The 21,011-nt window shown below is 41.7% G+C and overlaps 1 protein-coding gene across 5 annotated transcripts in view; it reads right to left on the bottom strand.

The window, feature by feature from the left end:
• The window catches only part of mpp7a (MAGUK p55 scaffold protein 7a), a 151,008-nt gene that overhangs the window by 16,093 nt on the left and 113,904 nt on the right, over positions 1-21,011 (bottom strand). For 3 of the 5 annotated variants that reach the window (XM_044175977.1, XM_044175978.1, XM_044175981.1), the window contains 5 exons: positions 15,361-15,381; positions 15,245-15,259; positions 14,334-14,366; positions 7,079-7,249; positions 724-804 (listed from right to left, as the gene is read on the bottom strand). In XM_044175977.1, coding sequence (XP_044031912.1) covers positions 724-804; positions 7,079-7,249; positions 14,334-14,366; positions 15,245-15,259; positions 15,361-15,381 — 321 coding nt within the window. The remainder of the gene's footprint in view (positions 1-723; positions 805-7,078; positions 7,250-14,333; positions 14,367-15,244; positions 15,260-15,360; positions 15,382-21,011) is intronic. The other 2 variants (XM_044175979.1, XM_044175980.1) reach the window with 2 other exon arrangements.

Genomic DNA, 21,011 nt, shown 5'->3' with positions numbered 1-21,011 from the left:
GCGGGAGGCAACTTATTCCCATGACAACACAGCTGCAGTGTCAGTTATTTACTGTTTGAGGAGGGCTCTTCCTCCAGAGAACAGCAGCTCACCAACAGGTAACACTGATAAAGATCAATCATCATCATTTGTGCATGGCATACCCCTCTCTCTCCACTGTTTCCTGTCTGTAGCTCTACTCACTACCAAAATAAAAGCACAAATTCCAAAAAATAAAATGTATTTCTTCCTTAATATTTTAACCTTTTCCGCAGTAAAAAGATGCCAGATAAAATAAATAAATAAATAAAAAATCTAGAAAAATAACATTTGTCCACACATATATTCTGTTCCAATTAAGATGAAATAGAGGGGGGAAAAATAAAACATAAAATAAACATAGAATAAAAGAGCAAATTTTGTTTTGGGTGCTACTGATTTACAACTGACTTTTTATTATTTTAAAGTAGAAATTTTAGAAAAAGAAGTAGAAATGTACCCTATTAAACAAGTTTTGTTAGCCTATCATACATAGGCAAATGTAAAGTATTTTGCCAATGAATAGCAGATCTAAAACCATACTAAAAAGCTTGTGGTGGACACAATGTCTAAAACACACATTCACACATAAGACAAACGGATACACAGAAAGTGTATGTGTGTAAGAAGGTGTGACCACAGACACACATGCGCAAACAGGGCTTGACATAACCTCAGTGAGATGAGTGAGTGGAGTGAACTTACGTGGGATGGTCACACTGAAGTGCTGGGGGTCTGAGATCAACAGTTTCCTCTTAAGCTCATTCAAGCCAACTCCTGTGGGTCCTACACAAAAACAAACAAGAAAACATGGCGTGAAAATGACAGAAGTCACAGAATCGATCAAGACTTCTCTGCAATCAGACGAGAGAGAGAGATACTGCCATTCAGAATGTCTTCCCCTCTTCACTCAATGTAGAAAAGACAAGGCCAATTTCAATGTCTGTGACGGTGTTACTTGGAATGAGACAATATAATAGAACATGATAAAATATGTATCCCAATACAGACTTTACAAATGATGTTTTTATTAAACTATAATCACATATACCAAACTCTTATAATGCGTGATTTCATCGTATTTATAATGCAATATCAAAATTAACATACAGTATTATCAACATATTAAAAAGGTACTCTCCAGCCATTTAGTACTACATTTCCATAAAGCTGAGGGACTCAAAAGAAACTTAAAAACAAAAAGAATGGCCAAGATATCCTGACTTTTAGTCCCTAGTGTGGGTCAAGCTCCAAAAACACTGGATATAATTCCCATAATTCAACTTGATAGCGTCTTTCATCAGACCCTTCCTGCCAGGCAACAACCATGTCTTTCAAACATGGTCACAGGTTGAGTAATACTCTTGATGAGTAAAATCAGTGGAGTGTCTCTTTAAGTAAATAACCCATTATAACAACACACCTGCACCTTGTCCACGATTCTATATTACCAGTATTATTATTACTATGGGAATTGTGGTATTAAAGATAGTTATATATCTAACACTATTTTATTTTACATTGCATTATATTACTTACATCACTATACTGTATACTTTAATATATTATGTATATTGTACTTATTTTTCACTTCAGTTAGATAGTCTAATTTTTTATGTTATCTCCCTAATTTCTATCATTTCTTCTTCTTTTATTTTTATTTATTTCATTCAAATAGTTGTTTATCTGTCTTCTTACCTCTTGTCTGTCTCTGTGCTGCTGTAGTGAATTTTCCCTCTGAGATCAATAAAGTTTTATCTTATCTTAAACTTTTCTCCTCTTTTCTGTTACAGTGACTATGCCTACTGTACTTCAAGACCAGTGTCACTGTTTTTTCCTCTTAGAAAAGGAAAATCTTTCAGTGTTTTTTATATGGAATATTAAATCAATTTACCACAGTGTGAATAAAATTTCATACTCTATTAAAACACAATCAACCCAGTAAAAGCCTTTCGAGCAAAGATAATTGATTTAATACGACAAAGCTACAGGAATTCTACAGTTATTAACCAATTCCTCTCCCACTGTAGTTTGGCAGAAGATATACTAATATACTGTAGTTACACAGTAGAGGTATTCTCGTATTGTCACAAGTGAGCTACATTTTCCATCACATCCCCACTGGGGAAACTGAGGCAATGGAGAGGGGAAAGCAGGAGTGTTGACTATTGATTCATCTATGGCCCCAAAAGCAGAGCATCCCTCCAGCATTTAATAGCCAACTCTCCAACGTGTGGAGATGGTAAAGTTCAATCAAACTGAGCCAATTAATTACATTTTAATATTAAGGAACACAAAAATATGACAGCTTTGGAAACTGTTTTGAACAGTATATAAGTCCAACTTTCATGCAAAAATGCAGTTAGTACCTGTGGATGCAGAGATAAAGACGTGTTTTATCTAAGAACCTTGTTTACACTGGTTTTGGTTTGGTGGAAGTCACTGGATCAATATCCAAATGTTCTCTCTTCTTTTACAGTTTTCCCTCAGTCTCTTTTTCTACTCTCTGTCTCTGAAAGCCCTACTCCAGAATTTTGGTGGTTGTTACCAGGGTGCTACATCATCCTAATTTGAACTGACTGGCATCGATGTCTTCGACGAACTGGACAAGAAATCCGTTTTGGAGTTACAAGTGCATGGCTCTGCGTTTCAGTGTTTTACCACAGCTCTGCAGTGTGTGGACAGTTAGAGACAGCGCTTGATCTGGGCTCGAGATTCCTCGCATGCCTGACGTTCTGGGCAGGCACTACAATCGCATCAAACCCTATTGGAAATTCGTTTCTCCAGGCAAATGTGTTTAGCAGGCCGCTCCTCTAAAACAAACGGACAATGAGTTCACTCAGCGATGCGGATTAGGTGGAAAGAGAGGGAGAGGGGAGAAGGAGAGAGAGAAAAAAAAAATGTTGAAAAAGACAAGCTCCGTATTTTTAAGAGAAAAAGTGCTCCTGTTTCCTCTCATGCTATCTGCGCTGTTCCTCTACATTTCATCAGGTGTGAAGCAGGAAGGTTTTGGAGTGATCCACAATCTGATAAATAGATGTGGACAACAAGGTCCTTTTAAGCATAATCTCTGACCACTGGCAGCCTTCACACACAGACAAATTCACACCCCATGCTTTCCCTTTACTTCTGCACCCAGTAACACATGGTTTGGGTCCTATTGTGCGACTGCTGTAAGTGATAAAAGCTGTTTCCTCAGCGCGCTCACACACTCTACTGTGAATTCAAAAAGAGAGAGAGAGAGAGAAAAAAAAAAAGAAAATAGAGAAAAATACCCCGGCCCTCTTTGGACAGACGGCGCGAGGCATTTTGTGGTTACCGTACTCACATAAACAAGCACATGGCCAAGCGAAGACAGCAATCAATCTTAGCTGGGGAGAGGGAGTTTTTCAGTGAGGAAAATAAGTGAGAGAACCTGGGGGTTGAAAGCGGGGGTGATTTATTAAGATGAGGAAATGGAGTTCATTTTGAATTTGTTTCGGGAGCGCGGGAGGAATGCAGCAGTGCTGTTTGAACAAGGCTGTGGACCGATGTTGTTGTAGGTGCTGAAGGTGGCAGAGCGTGGTAATAGAGGCTCTTTTATGAGCCCTATCACAGTGGTGCAGAGAGTCCTCCCGGCAGGCCACAAACCTCCACACAAGCTTGTTTGCTTGATCTGAGCGTGGATATCAGGGCCAGGGCACAGGGGACCAACAGAGCCATTTGTGCTACCCTTGGTATGACTAAGGGCCCCACTTCTGCACACTCGTAAACCCATTTTCACCTTGTACATCACTCCCTTGCTTGCCACTTGTGATATCAATGATGCATAGCAGCAGGCCTTCATCAGAATACCTCAGATGGCGATTAAAGCTTATTCCAGCTGCACCACCGCCTGCCAAGGGGCCCCAACAGGCCCACCACCAGGTCTTTTACAAGCAGAAGCAGTGCCCTGTGGTCCTGTTCCACCATCTGACCTTAAACACGCCACCTCTTTGTGCATTGTTTGTTTTAAACAATGCTCCAATACAACAGCAACATTATAAATCTGAACGGCACAATAAAAAAAAAAGGCCTAACTCTTCCAAATCTTCTGAACCAAGCTGCAGCATTTACATTGTGTTTATGTGTTTTTCTTTCACTCTGTTTGTCTCTCTCGCTGGCCCTCTTGCGGTACTTCTGGCCTTGCAGATTGCTGTGCCAGTAAAAGTGTCAGACTTCATTACCGCACTCATTAGAAAAGTTGCCTTTAATATCGCGAGCTTAATAACTTCCAGGCCAAGCGTGGAGCACATTGCATGCAGTTCGTGCCGGGAGGCCGAGGCCAGGCCCGACGAGGACCGGCCCCAGAGCCTCGACCCAGCCTCAAACCTCCCAGCCTGCCTCACATCGAGGGCAGGGCATATTACAGCACTACACATAGTACTGGCTTAGCTTCTACCACATTTAAAGGATGACAGCGGTGCAATGTGGTAACCGCAGATCATTTACAATGCACTGCTACTACATTTTCAACAGGAGGGAAGTCTTCAAATAGAGTTCCAATTTTATATTTGGATACCACATAAACATTAACTTAAGCATCAGTGTATTTGGAATAGGTTAGGGCTAAACCCCAAACTAAAAACTTTCATCAATTCATCAAAATCTTACTGCAAGTTCAGTGTGTCAAGTTACAAGGAAATGTGAAAATCAGCACACCATTTTGTCAGGTTAAATAATCAGATTTCTTTCAAAACCATCAGTGGTTTAGTCAAACTATGCATGCAGTATGTAAAAATATATTTTTATTGGCTGTCTGATCTAAAATGTATAAAAACCCAGATAAGCATCTTGATTTGTCTTTGAAACAGATCTCAGACTCTATGCTCCATTTAAGTGCAAGAGGTGGGCAGCAGGTCATTCATTAGTGGTTACTGTGGACCTGTACGTCCACTTTAATGAAGAAACGCCTTTGGGCATTCCTGAAAAGATTTCTCCACATGTTAAAGGCTGTAAATGGACTGGAGTAAGAATGATACTCGTAATTAAAATATTGGGAAAGTAGTCTCTCTTTTTTTTTTAGCCTTTTAAAACCAAAAACACAAAGCCAAAGTGTATGGAATGGATAAAACAGTGTGTTTATCTGTTTATCTGCTCTAACATAAGTTGCAGTAGTTAGCATGTCCGGTTAACTTGCTTTCTACCTATAAGAGTAAACAAGCTACTTCCAAGGCCAAGCAGCATATCATAACCAAATATGTTATTATATGGGGTTACATATTATGTTATAGAAAAAAAAATCCAGTTCACCGCTAGCACATCCACTGCATAGTATCTCCCAACTGTGTGGAAGCCGCTCCTGGATGCTATCACAGTTTTGGGTAAAGCTAGCAGCTCTGTTCTATAAGTCTATAAGAAAATATGAACAAGTAAGTAAGTAAAGCAGCCAAAAAAGGTTATGTTGGAATGACATAACAGTCAGATCTTAGACTAACACTAGGACTAACTAGCTCAACACTGCAATACTAGAACAATGCTGTTTTAAGCCCAGCAATTCGTCAATTGCTGGGATTGAAAAAGGGCAGAGTACTAGCCTGGGGAAGTTGTGGGAAAATTTGCAGCCAGGACTCATAACTAAGGCTGAATTTTTAAAACTAAACAACTTGCTTTTATAGATTAAATGAAGAGCAGATACTATTAGTGGAAAGTGATTTTCATAAGTGATGAAAACACATGCCCTTATATTAAGGAATGAAATGTCTCACCCCTGAATAACATGAAAAGGGAAGAGGAGTTGCAGAGAAAAGCGTTGGGGAGAAACAACTACGAATAAGAAAAATCAAGAGACTCCGGGGAGAGGAAGAAGGAGAGAGGGAGGCAGCGAAACATAAAGCAGATCTTTCCTTGGCCCTCTGCTTCATTACGTGTGAAATTGTCCATAGGTTGTCCTCCAAATTATGGAAGTTAATTGAAAATATTTACATTAGCATGACAGGTGGGAGAGGTTCAGCATCCTCTGTGTAAGGCTGTGACATGCTGGCAAGAAAATGGGCTTGCTAATTAGCAACACATCTGATGAAGTCCATGCTCTGTGTAGCGTATTTAAGTTAACCAAGGCCTGGTCAATCAGGCTTGGAGCACACGTCTGCAGAGAGCATGCGTGAGTAAAAAAATAAAAAAATAAATAAAAGACCTTGAGACCTTGTTGCCAGTGGTGTTCATTTCTAGATTAACCTCACAAATGTTTAAAAACTGCTGTTGGAATATGTGAAACGAAAAGATGAAGACTGTAACAGACATTTGAGTTGTCATTCCTTGAGTGCATCTCTTCCCTTGATGAATGGAAATAGATTGGAAGGAATCACACAGAAAATTTAGGGAATGTTTTGTTCCATCTGTATCTGGGACATTCTTGTCATTTTTTTGTTACGAGTAACAAACCTAAAAAGGAAAATGTGGAAAAGCCTAGAACTCACTGATGGTACAGTTGGTCCTGAGAAAGATTTAAGTCTTTACTGTTGCACCTGGCTTAGCATTTTGTTCCACCATTCACTGGCAATGCTCGTCTTCCAACCACAAATACAGAATGAGAAACCGCTAAATTCATTTCAAGACCTTGGCACGTTATAAAGCTCTTTGGAGGACTTTGTAACACCCGTTCCTCGAGGCAAGTGTTTACAATTCCATGGGCTCGAAAAATTGAAAGGACGTTGAGAGTGAGGTGCCGTAAATGAAAGTACTAAATGTGACTGATTAATATGAGGTCTGCTCCGTCGATTCCACTGAGTGCTAAAAGTCTAAATTAAGGAGGCCCAGGATGACTGCGGGTGAGTCCCCGCATTGGGAAGCTCATTTATGGCTTGGGGGTCGTGGGAGGGCAAGGCAAGGCCACCTGGGGCTTCTGGAGCTGCAAAACTCAGAGTCGTTTCTGTGATCTGTATGTGTCACCATGCTGGGAGGTGAGGATTTTTATTAAAATCTGTGGTGCCAAGTTTAACAGCAATGGAGCCCCCACAAATTCCAAAACAAAGTGTGAGGTAAGCAGTGACATCAGAGGCATTTTTTGATAAAAGTTTTTGGAGTCCAGCTCTCTACTCACCTACTAGGACCACCAGCCTGTGCCTAGCTTCGCTCTGCCTGCGGTGCGGGGTGACCTCCTCGTACGTGGGCACGTCAGCCATGTCGTACATTTCGCTCTTCTTAGACTCGTACATGGACTTGTTGGTCTTCTTGTCCCTCCTGCTGAGGCGGAAGCTTCTCCTGAACCCAGCTGGAGGTCAAACGACAGAGGAAGGGAAAGGGGACAGAAAGAAACACATGAATCTAAAATATACACACAAAACAAAAAAACTGTGCGAGTATGTTTCTATGAGGGCGTCTCAACTCTGACACAACTATATGTGCACATAAGCCCGCAGCTGTGCAATTCGATTTATGGTCGTTTCAGTGTCTTGGCAAACACCTCCACAGCTCGACGTCCAATACCTCATATTGCATTGTGCAGCTCAGTTTTATGACAGCTATCTTTGCTGTAGGTGAAAGAAGAACAGTGTAACATTCTGCCAAACAGTTTCCCTGGATATCACACTCAAACACTTTATTCACATTTTCCCCTGGTGACATGTTGTGGATTTAAATTTTTCTTCTTTTGTGCATACATATAATACAGTATCTCTTGACAACTGTGGTGAGGTTTTAAGGCTTTTACATTTGTGAAAAGCTATACAAAAAATTATTGGATGTTTTCTCATCAACTATATTTCCTTTTAATCAAGGTAGGAATAACTCATCCTAGTATTGAATCTTGTGGTCTCGCTAAGAGTTCATTGTGTGAAACAGAAGAAACTATGCTCATTTCATGTAATTGACTGCTACAGTATATGAATTCACTGCTAGTTAGTGGTTGTTCACATAACTGTCAGGCTATGATTTGCAGTTCATTCACATTGCAATTTCAGACAGTGGTGAGGTATGTGTGTGCCTATGTATGTGTGTGTCTTGTAGTGATCTTTGGCTGGCCACAAAGAGACAGTTTCCCCGTGTGTACAGGTCACTTTACAACAACCGTCATCTCTGATTGGTTTATGGCGCGCGCAGTGTCCTTGGACTGGCGTCACAAAGGCTTGTTAACATACTGATCCTGGAGTGCGCACGCCTTGATCTGATGATCTACTACAGTATCAAAAGGAGACATTTAACCCTAATTTGAGGACTACAGTTTCATATTTATGACAGATGTTGGCTAAACCTAAAAAGAGGTAAATCTCCAGAACCCAGGACATCTAATATCCTATTTTTGCTTACAGTCATGGGTTGCATTCAGCCTTCTCTTTCATTATTTCAGTTTTTAAATCAGTAATTAATGAACTCAAAAATATGATGCAAGATGCCCAAGTAAGATTAAGGCAGCATGAAAATTATGGACTGAGAGAAGAATATGGAGTTGAAACAGCTCCTGATACCCGCCCCCTTAATACTTTCCACAACATTTTCAAACCACTGTGCAGACATGCAGCAAAGAGAAAGAGACTGCATTCATCTCAGCTTGTTCTTTTCCAAACAGTTGCTTAATAAGGGACGAAGCTACAGACCTATGTTGAGTTACAAATGAAACACACTGTAAGTCACTGGAGCAGAATAAGAATGTTTTTGCATGAGCTTGTGCATATGTACGAGTGTACACTCGCACCCGAGTACTGAATATAGTGTTACATTGAACATTTAGGGCAGACTTTGTTCCACTGTGGGCAAGTTGCGGCTTTCGTTGTCTGTGCCATTTCTCTTGTGGTTAATCTACTCATTCAGCACCCTCACCCCTCCTACCCCCACCCAGGGTGTATTAGCCCCTGCCACACAGTGGAAAACATGCACCGCTCATCTGCATTTCTCCTGTAAAGACATCAAACTGTAACCAATATCCACAAGGGTTGATATCATTACAAAAACCCCACTCTCGTCAATCTTTTATCACAATGTAAACACACTACTGGCTAATTAGGCTTTAAGTAATACTAGTAAAGTCATTTATTCTATCGGTCTTAGAGTATGACAAGCTGCCATCACATTGGCTCAGGCCATGGGCAATCTCCGCTACTTTCCACAGGACAGGCAGGTGCACAGGCCAGGGTTTCATTATGAGGCTCAACAGTTAATATAAATCTCCTCCTTCAGTAATCTAGTGGCCCTCAAGATCACTTAAACCTTTCTAGACCACTTAATCCAAAAAATGGGGAGAATTCTCCTGCCCTCCCCTCTAGCGCTGCCTAAGGGTAAATAAATTAAAGCCTCATGCAGCAGCGAGCAGCACCCCATCTCCTCACCAAAAACCCCCAACAACCATCTCATCCTCAGTACTGATGGAGACTGAATTAGACAGAGGGGATGGAAATTTATTTGATCCAGAATTAAGGAATGATTCAAGTCCTGTTCAAATGAAGAAAGCCTGTCTGTTTGTCATGAAAAGCCTTGGGTATGCTGGAACACCAACATGTTTGTCACAGGATGATCCAAGCATAAGGCTTACTAGTAGAAAAGGAATGTATGATATGTGTGGCACAGAGCTCCAATACGTCATTTAATGTTTTGACAAGTCAAATCAAATTTGTTGACAATAGTTCTGTTTTGAATTTCCCTGGAATGAGAGCTGAGTAGTGGCAAAGTCCTGGTGTGTTTTTCTGCAAAAGAGCGTTGTGTGTCTTGGGGTATGGAGTTAAAGTTTCCTTGCTTAAGTCCCACACACATTCACCTCCTAATGGTGTGCACCAGGCTGTGACTGGGTAATTGCCAAAACTGCAACTGCAACACTGTCTGTCTGTCTGTCTCTCACTCTCTCTCTCTCACACACACACACACATACTTTGATTCAAAGTTCTTTCAGTAAAACAGAAACATGAAAAAAAAAAGATGAGGAAAAAAAGATGAGCATATTTAACACAGTGTAAACACAAGCTGTGACTACGCACACACACAGACACACACACAATTGCTTGGAAGTCGCCAGCAGTCCTTCAAGCCCATTTTCCACAGTGATAATATCTAACAGCCACGTAGGAAATTCAGCATGTGCGTAAAGAAAGCGCCCGGAGGCCTGTGCAAACTGTGAATACAAACTGCCCACTCGGACACTAACATCCTGTGAATTGCTACAAATCCACACCTGTAAAAGAAATGGTTACCACTGTAAAAGAAAGAAAAAGTACAGTGTAGTAAGACAAATGTTCATAAAAAAAAAAAAAAATAACAGATGACTCAAATAGACTTAAATCTTGCATTTGCCAATGGGTGTTTGAAAGAGGAGAAGCCTGAGAACAATACAAGCATCAGGTCTTCCAGACACCACGCGTAGGCGATCAGCGAGATGACAACTTGGAGAAGAATAAAAAATTACTGCCATTTTCCCTCCAATCAAACTTCATTTTGTGCAGAGAGCTAGAGAGAAAAAGTGCAGTGATGCTAAGAGGAAAAGGCTCATAGTGAAACCACCTGTTGTGAGGCCCCAGTGCAATGAGGGCCGGCGTCTGGGGCCCATGGCCTAACTACAGGAGATCGTGCTGACAGCTCCAGTGTCATCCTGGCTCTCCCGGTGGGGGCCCTCTCTTCTCTGGACTAATGGAGACGACATCTATGGAATTAACCAGGCATGGCAGCTGGGGATTAAGTGAGTATTATGCTCTCGGGCTCGATGCCGCATGCTGCGGTTTAACGCTGTAACACTTAGTCCCGTTCATGGGCACCAAATGTGGGAAGCATTACCGGCTCTCTCGGGCTCATTATGCCTGCCCATTACTGGCTTGGTTGGAAGGGATGAGGAAGGCTGATGGTAGGCAACTACGGGGGTGGAGGAAGCTTTCCACACTGTCAGCCATTATTACCCCAACAGTAAATAAAAGGAAGAGGAGTGTTGCTGCTCATAATGACAAAAATACAAAAGCATGGGGTAGACAGAAGGACTGCTCTGTTTGATTTATCACCAATTTGCTTTGCTTGCATAATACAAGGAAGCATGCTAGACTGTCAAGGCAAAACATTCCCAGAATTCTGGAGATTTGATTTGTAAAGACAGAAGTTGAGCCATGTCACTATGGGCCAACATAATGTACTGTAAACTGCCACCAGAGGATTCAGGAAGGTTTCGAGGAGAGGAGAAGAATCGGGAGGTGAAATGAGAGGAATCGGGAAAGGAATCAGATGGGAAGAGGAATCAGGAGAAGAGAGGAATCAGGAGGGGAGAGGAGTGGAATAGGGAGAGGAAAGCAGAGGAGAGGAATCGGGAAGGGAAATGAGAGGAATAGGGAGAGGAGAGCAATGAGGAGAGCAATCAGGAGAGAAGAGGAGAAGAATCTGGAGAGGAAAGGAATCAGGAGAGGAGAGGAGAAGGACAGCAAGTGAAAAGAAGTCAGTGGACATATCCAGACAGACAGGTGTGTGTCCTTCAAATGCTCCTTCCACACAACTGCTAACAGGCATCTGTGAAAATGATTATGGTACAGCAGTAAAGTGGGCTCCATTGATTGTATCAAACATCTAACTATTTCTGGACGAGATTACAATGGTGTATACATACAGTACCCGACCCAACCTCTGGACTTGAGGGATGTTAACGAAGCAAGTTTCAGTCAAATTTCAAGCTGATGTACTTCACTCCTCCTACTGATAAACACAATGAAAGCAAAAGGCGAAGATTGTGGGTGTGACATTTGAAATATGTGCGTGTAGAAGTCCAGGGTGGTGAACTTATTAGAGTGTTATCTGGGGAGAAAACATTCTGGAAGTAGTTTCCACGGCGCTTGCACCAAGCACTTGGAAACTGGTACCCAACCCAAGTGTTACAGGCTTATACGGTGGAATAGGGCTCTAGACCTTTGGCTGCAAGAGGTCCATTTGTGTCGAGCGCTATTTGTTTTTCCCCTCCGTCTTATCCCACAGCTCTTTGGGCTCAGGAATGTCTCGTCTCAAAACGATGCCTGATGCTTTGTGTGTTGGCAAAACAAAACCCAAAAAAACCCCACTCACACACACACACACAAGTACTTCTGCTTCTTCTGGAGTCCTTGAAGCCACTTTCAACATGCCAAAAGGGGCCTCTGAGTGCCAAAAGTACTAAATGCCTGCTTTCCTGTTTGTCTCAACAGTCGGATGTTCAGATGGAGAAGATGCTCTACAACAAAGCCACAGTCAAGGATATTCCACATCTCTTTTCCAGCTCTTTAAACTGGAATGGTTGGTTGCTGATAAAAGCACACCTGTCAAACCAGTGCGTATACCTGCTCTGATTGTATCTAAATGTTGGATATCCATTAAAATGCGTATCATTTCAATCTTATAAAGTAAGTTTCCTCCCTGTTTGGATCAAGATAGGGGGAAAAACTCACTCACTAACTCAATGTATTGGCTCCTGCACATCCACAACTATTGAACCTGCAGCCTGATGAACTCATCTCATTTTGGAAATGGAGCGTTTTTTACTTCAGTTTATAACGCTTTTCCATTTTTTCCATAAATTGGACATAATTGGATTGTGAGGGGCTGATGGATATCCCAGCACCCGTTCGTTCAGCTTTAACTGATTTGGAGCTTCATGCTTGCCCTCCATCCATCCATCTGTCTGTCTTTCTCTCTGGATGTTTGGTGTGTGACTTTTGGATTTTTGGGATTATGTTAGTGATGTGAAGTGTCACCGTGACTACGTATCCATATCACGATGCAAGCGTACGGATTTTCTAGCTGTCACTCAAGCTGAGTGCACTGACAGATCACCTGAAAAAACGTATCTCTCGGTTCGTCTTCTACACAAAAAATGAGCCACTGCTTTCTAGAAAGGCCCAATAAGAAGACATCATTGGATGCAGTTTTCTTCCTCGTGCTCTAGTTGTGCTCAAGGATCGCTTTTGGCATAGGACCTTACAGACGTTGCATCACTGAGAGAGGCATGAAGGGAAAACAAACCAAAAACTAAGGACAACAACTGCCTACCCCCTCCCACCACCTCCTTTATTTCTCCATGCAACTTCAGTAGCATTGCAAAAGCATCTGTAAGTTCTAGGATTTCAAACTGTTAGGGACGGGCCAACTCTAAATCATACAACCACATCCAACAGGCTGAAAAGCCATGCAGCAAGTACTCTCATAGAGAAGATGTTATTATAACTCACAATTTTTTTCTTCTCCTCCTCCTGAGGTTCTCTCATTTCAGTTAAACCTCGTTCTGGGCTGCTGGAGTCGAGAAATGCTGCTAACCCACTAGAGTGCTGGATGTTGTTTGGGTATCGTGGAGGAAGAGGAGAGGCTGAGGTCATTGACCTCATGGAGGGTGACAGTAAGGGCAAGCCTGAAGGGGACAGAGAGGAGTGGAAAAAATGGACTGGTGTTTGGCATTACGGCCTTGGGAAGTGACCCTGATTGAGCTTGGCAGACATGGCTCAAACTCAGTATTTATAAACTTGCGTGTGCACTGGATATCCTGTGAAATCTTGAGTTTAAACGGTGTAGTGTGCAAGGAAAGCTCTGAGGCCAGTTCACCTCTTGACCTTAACATCTGAATATAGACAGAATGGGATAGAAAGAGGACGAGAAACAGAGAAAGAAATAAGGAGACAGAAACGAAAGAAAAAGGGAGATAGACAGACAGAGGATTTGTGTATGAGCCAGCTAGTATGGCCTGTGGTCCTCCAGAGGGACGATACCTTATGATTTGTCGGGAAAATGACAGTGGTAATAAAAACATGATGGGGAACATTTTCTGTACAAGACAGAGAATTGGAAGCAGCTTTCTGGAAAGGGCTGCAGAACCAAAAGCAGGCCACGGTAATTGTCATTAAACTGACCAGGACCACATCAACGAGACTGGCCCTCAGCCGGACCTCCAGAACAAAACGTGGAAAACAAGCTGTCCTTTAAATCCATCCAGAACCATTCTCAAAGATGTCTTCAGACCCACAGCAGAGGCAGAACAGGATAACTACTACATTCTGCAAATCCATGACATGATCTGCCAGTGCACTCATTCTGTCAGCAAGGGAGCAGAAATAGCACACCGTAGGCTAGTGTACCACTACAGACCTACTCTTTGTGTTTTTACATGGGAGGCCAAGTTGAATCAGTTGTACTAAAATCACCCTGGGCTTTAAAAGAATATGTCAAGCACATTATGAAAAACAGGTAACATGTAACATGGCATGGACTACAAAGGGTGATCTATGGAGGAAGGGCTAAAAGTGTCAGGGAAGCATTAATAGAGAATGGAGAGAAGCATGTATATCTAACACAGTCTTGGCCACTGTCTTCACCGCATCGATGAAATGGCCACATCAAGAGGGCAGAGGACAAAAGGAAGAGAAGACGACAACATCTCTCACCTAGGTGGAATCCGCTACAATAGTCAGCATCCTCTGGTGATGAGAAGAGAAAGAAAGGAGAAGCCAGAAGAGAGGCACAACATCATGTTAAAGAGAATAGTCAGACATGAGAGCAAAAGGCACCTACCCCTCTAACCACAGACTGGAAAGGTAAAAGGACAAGTCCATAGAAATACATACAGGTACAGTTAACAAGACAGATTTTTTTTTTGTTATTCATGATGGTAGAGTTTTAGTTAATTATGTTCACTTTGTCCAGAGTGATAGCCACTGATGTAGAGATAAAAGAAAAAAGAAGAGAGGTTAACTATGACCTTCAGCCAATGATCATCATTACCAACATAAACAAAATGTTCTTCCTTATAAAAAATAATACTGTGAATTTACTCCAACAAAAATGCGAATAAACCCTATTCTTCAAATAATTAATTAAAATATTAATTTGCATAAACTGAATTTAGGTTTACAATCCACTACATCCCTGGCCATTGCTTTGGATGTTTTTGAGTCTATGAATAATTTAGTATTATGAGTGAGTTCGGCAGGTGCAAGATTACTGGAGTTGTACATATGAAGGAATGATTGTCCAAACGATGTCCACTCCAATGAAAGTTAGCTGGTGAAAGATGAGGCTTTGTACAATGCAAGAGCCAATAACCTGAAAACTCTCCACAGTTTTTAGAGGAGAAATTGACAGGGAAGTCTTTAAGGGTGATTAGGTTTGACATGAGAAGACAGCCCAAATGAAAACAAGAAGGATGGAGAGCAGAGGTGAGAGGTAGACCTTTCATTACACACACAAATTGAGGGAACTAATCACAAATAGTTTTATCGTTTGTGTATTGCAACACTATCAGCCAGTGACCTATCAGTAAAGTCCTATTCAATGGGAAATGTCAGACAAGTAGTACCTTCGATCTCCTCAGCTGTGAGTGCAATAGAAGCAAGGAATAGAAATGAGTCATAGTTAGGTAACATTACAAAAGGTAAGTGGGACATGATGAGAGAATAAGAAGAAGAAACCTACCAAAATCTACAGCCACATCATCTTAGAAAAGCAAAAAGACAGACAAATGACAAAAACAAGAGTTAACATCTTAATTTCTTTCTAATTTGAGCTACAGTAAAGTTGGTTTGCGTATCTGTGTTAGAAGTATACTAGTACACAATACTGTGACAAATCCATATTAAAATATTGTTGTGAGTTGAGTAATTTCTCATACAAAATTGAAATAGCTCATAATTCTATTTCATTTTTTAATGTTTGTGAAATTTGCTCAGCTCTACTACTATACGATTACATCAATTACTCTGTGGTTATCGCTATTGTGTCTAAAAGTAAAATTACTATATTAATTTGACAAGAAAAAAAAAAATCTTAACTCAAGGTCCACTTCCTTTTTCCGAAGCTTTCGACTGCAACTCATAGTCTTCATCAGTGTGATCAAGTATGCTCAGTTGTCATGGAGATGGCTCAGTTGTCATCACATGAACAAAGTATGGAACTTTGGAGGGAGACCCCGAACCGAAGTTCTGTCCCTGTTATGTGATGACAGCAGAGTAAACTCCCTTCACTGATGAAGACCATGAGATGCAGTTGAAAGCTCAGAAAAAAAGCTAGTAATTGGACCTCTGTGAGATGCGGTTGAAAGCTCAGAAAAAATTTTGTAAAATGGACCTTGAGTTCAGATATTTTCATCAAACTATTTATCAAACTATAAGAATGAACGTTCACGTTCTACTAAATAACATTTCTACTGTTTCTATTTTGATAGAAGACATTTATAGCCATTGTTACCTAGTGAGACACAGTCTGTGGTACATGTCTGTGGTGCATCCACTGTGACTTCACAGAAAGAAACATATTTAGATTCAAATGCCTCCAAAGGGCTACTTAATATTGATACATTGCTCTGGAGTTCAGACCAAAATACTAAAGGGACCATTCTGACTTAGAATCTTGAAACAGGAATGTGTTTTACAGTAAGGCGGTTCATTTCAATTCAAAATAGCTTTTGAAATTACTCCAGCGCCATCCAAACAACTATAAGATGATGGTTTCAAAATGGTAGCGATGCAGCATCTGTGTGTGTTTGATTTAAAATGCCGTGAACATTTGGAGGCACTTATAGATTCTTCCGCCCCTTCACATGTTCCCATTTTTGCCAAACAAGGTTAAATCAAAACATACATAACACCATATACCACAACATAGGGCTTGCCTTACAGCACCGTGTTCATTTCCCAGAGTTAATGACTAGCCAAAACAGCAGTCAGGACCGATCACTGCAAAGACTGTTTCGTGCTAGAAACATCAGACCTGAGAGCGGTGATTGTTTTGAAGTGTGGAGCCAAATGTGTCTGCCTTTATCTGACATCTTGTTTCACATGTGTTCATGGCAATGTTCCTACTAATTTTGCCCTCCTCCCGTTGTAATGTGACATTTTAAGTTGAACCACCACCGTAACCACATTTTGAGTAGGATGAGAGGTAATTGTAGAGGGGGAAGACAGGGGCAAGAGAAACTTGAAAGAGGAAACAACAAGGACAATATGAGAATGATAAAGATATCTAAAATCCTTCCAAGTGCTGCCCTTATCACACTCTGAAAGCTTTCATCTGGTGCCTATCTGCCACAGGAATGGTTTGCATTGCCTAAAGATCTTGTACACTAACATTCCTAGTCTAATGAAACACCATGCAATAACACTACAGAATGTAAATCGACAGGGCACGGCCTATCTGAGAATGCTTAAATGGTGTAAGCAAAACTTTGTCCGTTGCCTTTTCCGAGAGTGCATTTCACCCCCCTGCCCAAAGAAACATTTTGAGAGTGGTGAGAAAGAGCTGAAGTCATGATCTGATGTGAGTATATGTGGACAGCCAGGCCTGCAGTGATGGTGGCAGCCAAGCCTATCATTTACTGAGCACAGGGAGCCATGGCCGCCCAGATTGTGGCCGCCGACTTTCGCAGACATTCTCAGTGTGCAGTCATCCAGTGTACCAGTCAGCCAACCAGCCTTACTCGATGCTTCATGGCCGACTCACCCCCTGGAAAGGGACACACGCTTAGGGGTATATCACATGTCGCCCACATACCAAAGATTCACCACAGAGGATGACAGAAGGGGTGAGATGAGGGTAGTGTTGGAATGAAAGGAAAGGATGGATGGTAAAAAGAGCGACAGGAGTGGATGTACTGTTTGTTAAAGGATAATTCCAGTTTATTATAACTTGGGTCTTATTTTTGTCATTTTTATTGGTAATGATAGCATTGTACACACCATAGTAATTGCTAAGATCTGGAAACATGACGACATCCCCACTAGGTCCAATGGGGAAAGAAACTCGAACGGTCAAACAATCAGACAGGTTGTAAACAACAGTTCAGCCAGATTATCTAAACCATCAGTGGGTTGGTATCTAAACCAATTTATATGAAAATAAAACCAAAAGAGAGATCCCCCCAAAATTGAAATCCCTTCAATCCTTCATTGCACAAGAAAACTGCATGTGCACAACAACGGTAGGTATGGTGGGTCCAAGTTGAACAAGAAGTCAGTGTGTAAACTGTGATATTTACAATGGTCTGGGTATTCATTTTACCGTTTTTTACCTCTCCAAATAAATGTGGCAGTGACACAAGTTAGTTAGTTGGATTTTGCAGTTGGGGACTAGAGTGATCTTGGTGAAATGTTGAATAGTAGGTTATCATCAAACCCATCCTTGCTATTGTTATCCTCACCACAAGAGTATAAATGAACATCCAATTTGGCAACCCGAGGCAGCAAAGTCATACTACCAATTAGAGTCGCACAAGATTGTCGGTATCTTGGCTTGGCTATGGAGCTGTATGGATTATATCTGGCGCAGTCGACCATCCAGTAGAGTGTCAGTACTGCATGGCTGCTAGAAAATGTTTCAGCTATCTCCTTACGACGGAGGAAGAGACAAAGAATGACCCCTAGTCAGCACCCTGTAAATGGCCTTGAGTTATGAGCTGATGTCACCCTTGCAGCCAGCCAGCATACAGATGGCCTTCTCCTTGAACAAACTGGACGCTGTCACTTTCTCTCTTGCTCGCTATATCTCTCTCTTTTTTAAACAACCAACATGAGACCAGTGGAATTTTCCAGATGACACAGAATGAGATCTTGGTCATGCATCTTTTGGCCTTCAAATGTAGAGCTGATTATTCAAAGTCAGAATATGGAGTAAAAGAAAGACAGAGCAGCACTGGTCTGTGTTAAAAAGCAGACTTTATATATTACAAAATGTTACAAGTAACTCAGAATTGGTCTACTGACAATGAACCAATATGCAGGGAGTTTTAATGTGAAGGGAAAAAATAACAACTTGATCTATAAAACTTTAAGGGTGGTCTCCACGGGGTTATCTGGCCCTAACCTTTGAGAATAAAATTGAACTTTTCTTCTGCACCCATTGTGCTTCTAAATCTACTCCCGTGTCTGTAAGCGTTTAAGCTGAAAAATGAAATGGGCGGATAAATTGAACACAGGGCCAGGTTCAGGGCCACTTAAGACCAATCTCGGGCGCCATTTCAAAATGGTTCAGTCGCTCACTGGAGAGACAGGGAGCAAGAGTAAGAGGGATTGCACTGTAATGTATGGAGAGAGATGTAGAAAGACCCCAAGGTGAGCGATAAGTGTGTCCACGTGTTTGGCAGACTGCAAACCAAACCAAACAATCAGACAGTGGAGAGGTTTGCATGTCAGACAGAGGAACAGACATGCTGTAAGAAAGCCCAGAGAGCCGTTAGTATGTTCAGAGAGAACAGATGGGGAAGCTGGAGAAGAGCCAGGTATCGATGAAAGGGAGCTTGGGGGTAACAAGGGAGGAGCCAGGTAGGCCAGGTTGACAACTATAGATGTCAAAAAATTTATATAACCCCTGTACCGATTAATAATTGGCTTAAACGGGGAAACTGATGGCGCTTTAAACATCAGTTTCATAACCGAGGAATGCATCCATGAAAGCAGCAAGAGAAAAATGAGGAAAGGGATTATTTATATCTTGCAAATGTTAGGCGTAAATGGACACGGTTAAGCAATGCTCACCGCAGCCCCTCGCCAAGACCAATATTGTTCCAGCCGACGGAGCTCCCGGGCTGGAAAGAGAGAGAGAGAGAAAGGGACCCCCTCCTCAATCACCACCTCCGTCCTCCACTCGGTAACAGCGGGGTCTCCACAGTATCCTTCAATTAGGTTGTAGTTTATGGCCCCGGGGCCCAGCCGGTCCGGCATGTACGGATCCAAGCTTCGTATCCCTCCATCTCTCTTGACCCAGCCACCACCACTCCACAGGGCCACATCTGCTACCGAATGTGACCCCTCGACTGCTTCTTTCACCATCTTTTCCAACATTTTTCTCTAATTGAGTTTTTTTTATTTTGAACACCAGGAAATGAATGTGTGTGTGTGTGTGTCTCTACAAGAACAGAGAGTGAACTGTTATCATTCCCCAGTAATTCATCTAGTCCTAACAGGGCCATGTCAAGGGAGTTCCTACTACTGCTGCTGCACACACAACTAATCCTTACAGTATGTATGACATTAGGAAGAAAGTATTGCTACAGTCAAAAGGAGACTTATGTTCCGTTGGTAGGGGCCACAGCGGACTCTACTACATTTTACACCTGCCCTCTGTGAATGGGGGGGTGGAGTTACAAATCAAATAACTCATAAGAGGAACTGGGCCATTAAAATGAAATAGTAATGGAACAGTACAGCACTGTCTGTCTTTTACTTTTTAGCAGGCTGTTTTTGGCCATCCTGCTCCATGTATGCCAGTATGCGGTTGAACATAACCAGGAAATGACAACATCCATAATTCACCCGAGGGGTTGAATCTGAGGTAAAAGAGCCTAATGCTAAGTTTAGAGGTGGTCAGCGTAGCTCAGTTGGTTATTTCAGAGCTACATATTGAAAGAGTCACGTTACATTAAGGGCTCACTGCCATGTTGAGGGAAACAAGTAGTCAAATGGACATGTCCGTCTCAAAGTGGTAATCTACGGTGAAAAATATGGCCAATAAGAACTAGCTTTTGGTTCAATGGGGTCATTGTGAGACCAGAGCAGGCCTATAAAGCCAAGTACAAGTGTAGTGTATTTTTCTGAGGGTTCATATGTTTGAATCTCTAGGCCTAAATATGTGTTTATGAATATGATGATATAGGCAAAGCTATGAAGACAAAGCAAGGAGCGAGGACAGGAAAGGCGTGTAGGAATGTGTCATATAGAGAGTTTTATGCAAATAAGCTTGTTGCTGATGTAAATAACAATGAGGTAACATACAGGGAACGCGCTCACTGTTGAGAAGTGGTGGAATAACTTGCAATAAACACTATGACAAAGGGATAATGTCTTTGTTATTACTTTGGTGTTGAAGCTGCACTAATAAAACGTTCACTTTGGCAGCCCTAAGCTGCATGAGGGACAATTTCTGAATTCATTCGTTTCCTTTTTTCAGTTTTGATGATCGCAAAAAAACATCAAGTAAAGTGCACAATGTCAGTAAACTGCAGACTTAAGTCTCTGTGTTGGGCGGGCTGGCCCACAAGTTCTGCAAGACCCACAGCAGATATTGGCAGCATGTTTTCCTCCTTCATGGCTACAGGCAGGCACATGCAGTCATATTGTAATGCGCAGTCACGATGC

Source organism: Siniperca chuatsi, linkage group LG19, assembly GCF_020085105.1.
Source record: "Siniperca chuatsi isolate FFG_IHB_CAS linkage group LG19, ASM2008510v1, whole genome shotgun sequence".
Classification (NCBI taxonomy): domain Eukaryota; kingdom Metazoa; phylum Chordata; class Actinopteri; order Centrarchiformes; family Sinipercidae; genus Siniperca; species Siniperca chuatsi.
This window is presented reverse-complemented; position numbering and strand designations above follow the sequence as displayed.